This window comes from Esox lucius, chromosome 15 (assembly GCF_011004845.1).
Source record: "Esox lucius isolate fEsoLuc1 chromosome 15, fEsoLuc1.pri, whole genome shotgun sequence".
Taxonomy (NCBI): domain Eukaryota; kingdom Metazoa; phylum Chordata; class Actinopteri; order Esociformes; family Esocidae; genus Esox; species Esox lucius.
Genome location: NC_047583.1, coordinates 14742454 through 14750694, shown reverse-complemented (window position 1 = coordinate 14750694; position 8241 = coordinate 14742454). Strand labels below are relative to the sequence as shown.

General features: G+C 39.5%; 1 protein-coding gene across 1 annotated transcript; it reads left to right on the top strand.

The window, feature by feature from the left end:
* Positions 1 to 196: 196 nt before the first annotated feature.
* jdp2a (Jun dimerization protein 2a) lies at positions 197 to 7096 on the top strand. Its single transcript, XM_010897873.3, has 4 exons — positions 197 to 381; positions 5639 to 5856; positions 6053 to 6157; positions 6250 to 7096. The coding sequence occupies exons 1-4, from the start codon at positions 294 to 296 to the stop codon at positions 6433 to 6435; spliced, it is 597 nt and encodes a 198-aa protein (XP_010896175.1). The 5' UTR covers positions 197 to 293; the 3' UTR covers positions 6436 to 7096.
* The last annotated feature ends 1145 nt before the right edge of the window (positions 7097 to 8241 follow it).

Below are 8241 nucleotides of genomic sequence, written 5' to 3'. Positions count from 1 at the left end.
TTAGGTCGCCAGTACGTGGAATGGAAAATCTGATTGAATTTAAAACAGTAAGGGTGTTTACAGCATTATTGTCAGGTGTTAATTCAGAGATGGGTCATTGGTCTGTCCTGCTTTGGGCCGGGTCATTGGAGTTTGTTTTCTGGTTTCTAGGGGAGGAGCGGAAAGGACTTCCCCTACTTCTTGCCCCCACTTTGCGCTGTGCTTTTTACATCCCTGCTTACGTCTAGTTGGCATAACTGATTATTTCCGCATTCCCAAATCCTCCTAGATAGGATCGCTATTTAAACGGTCTGATGCAACGATTTCCACTTTTTAAAATCTACTCTCGACCTTCAGCTGACCAGAAGAAAGGACAACTGTTGCACTCGGGATCAAAGTCAGGTAATAGACTGATTTCGTAGTCGAGAAACAGTGATTATCCTGTATCGCCACGCTTGATGATTTGCCAGTGTGAGAAACCCATGAGCTTTTCCTTGGATCGTTGTGCACAATCCTTGCATTTGTGCGATCCCGTTTTTTTCGTTTTCTTAGGCTACAGTAACAAATGTGTGTGGTTGTTATGTTAGGTCTTGCTACATTTAAACTAAATGGTTTTCTTGTTTAGTAATGCACGCTTGCAAGGTTGCAGTTATTCGATCCGATCCCACATAATACGCCGTTATAAAACCAATTTTTTTTCCGGGACGAATATCACTTTTTCCAAACCCCATCAAAACTATAGCCAGTGCTTATCTTTAAAATATTTACTCGAGGGTTCTCATTTCATCACTCTGCAAAAGTCCAAGTTATGTAATACGCATGCCGAAGGCTACTGGAGAATAACTTCCGCTTTGAAAATGAGTCATGATTCATGTATCATTAAACAAGTTTTACTTTCATTGGTGCTTTGTAACTATGGGCTTTTTAAATCATGATTTTGACAACGTATCAATGTTATATTGAAGTGCAGCTTAACCTTCAGGCCTACAATGGTAGGCTGCAGCCTACTATAGCCAAAACGAGAAAAATCAGTGTAACTGCCTTTGCATGACTTGTTCCTTTCAAAACTATTCTCTTACTGACTGTACTGTATGTAATGCTCTTTTCTGTTTTTGAACTTTAGGGATAAAAATAGTAAGATAACCTATATATTTTGTGCATAAAGTTTCTTCTTAAAAAGGTTAATGACAGTTAACAGTCTGGAAAGGCCCTTGCAAAGGATCCCAAATTCTACTAAAAAATAAAACACTCCTCTTTCTACACATGGGCTGCTCAACTTGTTCATTGTTTACAGTTGAAAAAGGTGTCTGGATACAGTATGGCTCAATATCTCTTTTCATTACTTTTGTTCACTGTTGGGGTGATAACATTTCTTTATTAATTTATTTTAACTACAGGAAATGACATCTAGGCCTGCATTTACATTATAATAATTTGACAGATGTTCTTTTCCCGAGCAACTTAGTTACAGCCTTGAAGAAGTAACCAAGATGTGTGTCTATAAAATCCCAATACGTCTTCGTTTTCATTTTGTGCATATCTCTTTAATAACTGTGTAACCACAGTTAATCTTCACATACCTGTTCAAAGAAGATACAGTATTTGTATATAGTGCATTTTACACAAAGCACATGACCTTGTTTTATGGATACACCATTACAGATGTTGCATAGGTTATTCAAAAAAACATATCCAGACCTGGTATTAATGTGACTACTGCATACTAAAACAACCACAAAGTAATTCTCAAAACATACCATTAAGCACTGTCATTCAACAAAACCAGAAGAGTTTCACATATTACTTTCAGATCTAGTACTTTTTTCTAAATTGGTTTCAGTCCGTCACAGAGAAAATGTGCACCACACAGCAAAAATATAATTGCGTTTAACAATTTAAGTGAAGCAGGCAATTTTGAAGAGACATACCAATATATATTCTGTTACAGGAAATGAGAATTTGCAGATTTTCATCAGTAAAGCCAAATTGGTTGTATGTCTGCAGTAGTAATGATTTAGGACGTTTGTTTGAACAAAATTAGATTTTCTGTAAAAAGCGGTCAAATGGAAGCTGTCGTTAGATATTGTGCAGCTTATTTGCACAGTTTGGAGGTGGGGGAGGGAGAAGACTGGTAGAAAGGAGTGGATTTTTCTTTATTTGTATTTTGTCTTATTTTTCACTTCTCCTAATTTTGCAATGTTCAGGTCCTGATTATGACCTTGCCTCATTGTTACAATGCCACAGCAGGTTTGAGAGAGTTGGAGATTAAGATGTGTCTTCCGATGTATATCTTGCCAAATCTTTCTGCTTCTTTTTACACTGCTCACTCAACCAGGAAGTATTTTCTGGAACATACCACACCTACCACAAGGAGTCTCCAGAGGGTGGCAAGACAAGGCCACCCTGTTGGGCATCTTCCTGTGCACACTGCTGTATGCTGCTGGGTTAATTGTACTACCCTCTGCAGGACCCCCAGGCCATGTTGGTATATCTCAGCCAAGAGTCAAACTTATGGCCATAATGAAGCAACTGATTTGATATGTCGTGATGTGATATAGTCAAACTTTTGTGCCAGGGACCATTAAAGCTGGTTGTCCTTCTCTCAGGACCGATAGAATAAAACATTTATTACCATCACCTTATGGCATTTTTATGCTCTATTTCACAGAAAAAGTGATATGGGATGGAGGAGTTTCTGAAACCACATGCAGCATACACTGCACCGGAGGCAGTTCCCAAGTCTAGTAGATCATCTCAGGGCGGAACACAGATTTTTGTGTGGATTTGTTTGTATGATGTATTCTACCCTTACACCACATTGTTTTTAATATAGTGCCAAAATTGTTCAAGCAGTGTAATTCTCTATTTTGAATTTTTGGCCTTTAGGTTAAAACCATAATCTTAATAAACACACCTAAACAAAGCATATAAAATCCTTAAGATTCAAGCTTATGGTTTTAGGCCTATGGTTTGTATTGACTGAAATGCATCAAAATAATTGTGGCGTTCACAAAAGATTCAAAAAAAAGAAGACATGGATTGTTTTCCATTACGCTTGAAAGGAGAACATAAGTTACATGATCACCCAAAATGACCAAGCTCCTTTAGTAACAGCGACCTTATGCGTATCACAACCGATCCAATCAAAAACCGGTTTAGGCGTGCAGCATATCAGTTGCGGAGACTGAGGGACTGCTCTGTCTGTTTCAGTTCTGTTTCCAATGAAATGTGCTCAAGATGGGACTTTTCTGATGGAAGGAGATTTCTGATGGATAGTCATATGACTGTTGTTCCTTTTTACATGACCTGCACAGTTTGTGCTCATTATTGAGAGAAATGGGTGGAGTTGCTGTCTCTATCACTCTCATTTGTTGCTTTCAAACAAAGAGGACCCTTTCTTTTTCCTCATCATTCAGGCTGCCTAACTTGCAGGGCCCATAAGCTATAACACATTCATCTTTAGGGGGAAGAAGTTGTACATTCAAAGGTGTAAACTATTATGGTCAAACATGTAGATTTGATCCCAGGACTGTTACGTGGTTGTGTGGTGAGTTGGTATTTGTTCTTGTGTCTGAGTCCATTAGAATGTCTGCAGGCAAATTAAATCAGACTGTTGCCTTATCTGGTGTATATACTTTGGTTATGATATCCTAGGGAGAGTTCAGGTAGCTAGTGAATTGAGCTGACTGAATTGCATGCCAGCCTTGGCACTGAATAGTAGAGGGAATGAATGGCTGATGCAAATTTACCTGTGAGTGAGGGAAAGATAATTTGTATGATCAGGAAATGTATTCTCAAGCAGATATAGATGTAAAAAAATAAATGGCAATGTTAACTTTTAAACAAACTGGTTGCAAACACATTTCTCTTCAACGAGAGAGCTCTTCGACAATTTGAGCTACAGAAAGGGAACCATGTAACCTATACATTGGGGAGAACAAGTATTTGATACACTGCCGATTTTGCATGTCTGTAATTTTTATCATAGGTACTCTTCAACTGTGAGTGGCGGAATCTAAAACAAAAATCTGTAGTTCTTGACCAGGTTTGCAGACACTGCAGCAGGGATTTTGTGCCCCCCTCCATACGGACCTTCTCCAGATCCTTCAGGTTTCGGGGCTGTCACTGGGCAATACGAACTTTCAGCCCCCCTCCATTTTAATCCATGACGGCGTAGTGTGTTACTAATGTCATTGACTAAGGTCATTGACCAGGTCCTCCTGTGTAGTTCTGGGCTGATCCCTCACCTTCCTCATGATCATTGATGCCCCACGAGGTGAGATCTTGCATGGAGCCCCAGACCGAGGGAGATTGACCGTCATCTTGAACTTCTTTCATTTTCTGATAATTGCGCCAACAGTTGTTACCTTCTCAACAATCTGCTTGCCTATTGTCCTGTAGCTCATCCCAGCCTTGTGCAGGTCTACAATTGTATCCCTGATGTCCTTACACAGCTCTCTGGTTTTTGTGGAGAGGTTGGAGTCTTTGATTGAGTGTATGGACTGGTGTCTTTTATACAGGTAACGAGTTTAAACACGTGCAGTTAATACAGGTAATGAGTGGAGAACAGGAGGGCTTCTTAAAGAAAAACTAACAGGTCTGTGAGAGACGGAATTCTTACTGGTTGGTAGGTGATCAAATACTTATGTCATGCAATAAAATGAAAATTCATTATTTAAAAATCATACAATGTGACTTTCTGGATTTTTGTTTTAGGTTCCGTCTCTCACAGTTGAAGTGTACCTATGATAAAAATTACAGACCTCTACATGGTTTGTAAGTAGGAAAACCTGCAAAATCGGCAGTGTATCAAATACTTGTTCTCCCCACTGTATGTCGTCCTACTAAATAATGACTTGCTGCTCAAATGACAGATTTTCTGGAAATATGTACAGTATCTTACTATAGTTAAAACAAAACCAGTTTACAGGGAAGAGGCTGATAATGTGTAACAAATAGTTATTGCATAGTGTAAGTTTATTCACACAAAATAGAGTTTGAGGAAGGGTTTCTATCAGGGGACAAGGGTTGGCCACATTATCATGAGTTCCCACAAACACATCACACCTCCCTGACATGGAGAAAAGGCTCATATGGAGAAAAACATGGGTAATGGGTGTTTCTTGGCAAATGCTGGCTGCAGCTAATCTTGGGATAAAGGCCAATGTGTCTGAGTCTACTTTTGTGAAGGGCTGTGTGCCTCTCTCCTGGCCTCCTCTGGAATGAAAGAAACCCACGTAGATCTTTGCCAAGACCTCTGTAAATGGGAGCATACATACATTCCAGAAAAAAAGAACGATGAAATAATAAAACTACCTGATGGGAGACAGTAGATCCAGGCTGCTGTTCTGTAACAGCCAACAATTCATTACAGAGGGCTGTCGGAAAGACCACGTTCACCCTGGAAGAGCCTCCTTAATGCCCTTCATCATTTTGAAATGAAAGTATCCCAATGAATGGTTTAACTAATATACAGAAACCACAACCAGGTTTGAGAGGTTTGAAATTCTTCATGTAAAATATATTCCTATTTTTCACTGTGGTATAACTGCATAATTTTGTGAAATATCCAGAGCACATGGCAAGGTGATACATCTCAAATCATGTGATACTGATTTTCTTTTAAATTTTCCTATAAATGTTTCCCTTTTCCTATCAGTTGTGGTCCCAGCTGGGTGTGACATGATGCCGGGACCAATCCCAGATCCCTTAGTGACAGCTGGATCCCTGCCCAGCCTGGGTCCTCTGGCAGGGATCCCCTCCTCCACACTGACAGACCAGCTAAAATATGCGGACCTGAGGGAACTTGGGGCCATGCTTTCTCCACTGCACTTCCTGGGCAAGCTAGGGAAGAGGCCCCTAACCATAAAAACGGAGGTAAGAGGGAAGGTTTTGATCCATATAACTTTTGAGATTTTTCTAACCATCAGAGAAGTTCGTAAACATAGGAAATGTTTTCCCCCACGGCACCGAGGAACTGACCAATGGCTTCACATAGGATAGAAATTTAACTCAAACAAATGTTACCTACCATTTTAAAGGGTCTGTTTTCACCTTACTTGTATCCCCACAGAGAGATGAGGAAGAGGACAGGAGGAAACGAAGGAGAGAGAAAAACAAAGTAGCAGCAGCACGCTGTAGAAACAAAAAGAAGGAGAGAACAGATTATCTACAAAGGGTGAGAGGCCTCCATTAATAACGTCAAAAATCCAGTCTTCTAGGGAAAAGTAATAATTATATAATTTCTTCCTCCCACACCCTATGTCTCAGGAATCAGAAAGACTAGAGGTGATGAACTCTGACCTCAAAGCCCAGATCGAGGAGCTGAAACATGAGAGGCAACAGCTGATCATTATGTTGAATGGTCACCGCCCAACATGCATCGTCAGAACAGACAGTGTCAAAACCCCTGAGTGTGAAGCAAACCCCCTTCTAGAGCACCTGGATGACAAGTGATGTCACAGGGCTCAGAAAAACATGTTGTCACAGTTTCAGTTGAAACTACACTCCGACCAGCTATCAGCACTTCAGTATCTTGGCATAGAGGAAAACTGCAAAGCATTCCTGCCTGGAGCCAGAGAGCATTTAAACACAAAGGTGACCCAATGTGATTGGACTTTGTACTGGCAGTTGAAAACATTTATGGTTTTTTTTGTTGATGTTTTTGCCATTTGGGGCCCCATAGCCTCATCCACTATCAATATAAGTACATGGAATAAATGGCTAAATGCAGCTTGGTGAGAAATACTCCACAACTTGTAGGCAATGAGGGAGATCTCTCAGGCTCAGAGGCACAGAGAACTTGTGCTGTGTTTTTACTTATGTGTACTGGTTAAGATTAACTAGTATGGTTTTTGAATATCATTTTTTTTCTAGGTATTATGCCCCCAATGGCTGACAGGTCGAACTGTTTTCTTTTATTCTTTTTTGGCGCAGGCGTCATATATGCACATAGCCTATATATGAACTGTTTACATTGTAGTTCATCTGATATTGTTACTTCCAAATATGGTTCTGATTTTTATTGCTAATGTACATTATATTATATAGACATATATAAGATCACAAGAGGTGATATATTTTATATTTCTGCAAATAAATACATTTGTTACTTTTCTACTTGGCTTCTGTTATGGTTTAGAACAGTGTAGGGCTATTCAAACGATCATTCACTTATTCCTCACTCATATCCTATTTTAGCTGGGGTATCTCTTGAGACAGCACAGTGGAACAATCGACAATATCACCCCATTCAAATTGCAACGGGATGTATTCAGCTTGACAAATTAAACGTTTTAGTAACTTTAAAGTTACTTCAAAAGGATTTCCTTCCGGTATTATTTTCTGCCTTTCAGAAGAAACATTTAGTAACTACAACATTTTGTGATCTCAGACTGGCAGTGTTTGAGAATATTAAAATAGGACTTCGATAAATTCTGACTACGTTATTTAAGTTTTGGGTCGTTATTAAAGATGCATACAGATTTGTTTGAATGGAGGCGCGTATCTAGCATTGAGGACACCAAGGTCAAATTTTCGGTATTTTTTATTTTTTTAACACACGGAATAAAAGAACTGAAAAAAATGAACCGGTAGCAAAGATATTGTAGAATTCAAGATCACTGCCTGCTTGCATCGTGATGACTGTGTGTTGTGAAGTGAAGCCAGGTAGACAGGCTGTGATCTTGGTTTCATAAAATCTGCCCTTCAGCAAAGACATTTGCGCACTAAACCCCGTTGTTGAAAGCGGAATCGATCCATTGCTAGCCATTAAAAAAAAAAGCATAGACATAATAAAGATGATGTCTATTATGTCTATGAAAAAAAGGCTTCACCTCCCGCTCCTTGGAGCTGGACCGCAACCGCAGCGCTGAACGGCGGAATGGCAGACGGGAAAAAATTTAGCGGTGTTCTACTTTTTCCTCTTCCTTCTCCGTCGCGGAAAAACAATCAGAGCATAGCGGGAAAACCAATAGGAAAGCTTGTAGGAGGTACTACAATACTGAATAGACTTGGAAAGCGAGGTTCCGGAAGTAAAATAAAAAAATTTTGAGCCATAGAGATTACATATAAAGGATTCCTATATTAGAACGTATGTGCATCATTGACGTTCTGTTCTTTCTCAAGATGGTGAAACAATTCGTACGTCCATGCAGTGGCAATCGGTTGTAAATGTTTCAAACTCTGTGTTGAGAATTTCCTGTTTTACCTTCAATTTCGTTTCAATTCCTTCAAACTATATACTTAGTTTTAGCCTTAGCA

Bases quoted from the DNA above. Each gene is read 5' to 3' on its own strand.
- jdp2a (XM_010897873.3), top strand. From the start codon at position 294: ATGCAACGATTTCCACTTTTTAAAATCTACTCTCGACCTTCAGCTGAC. The intron at 5,857-6,052 runs GTAAGAGGGAAG...GTATCCCCACAG, and splicing joins CCCTAACCATAAAAACGGAG to AGAGATGAGGAAGAGGACAG. The intron at 6,158-6,249 runs GTGAGAGGCCTC...CCTATGTCTCAG, and splicing joins GAACAGATTATCTACAAAGG to GAATCAGAAAGACTAGAGGT.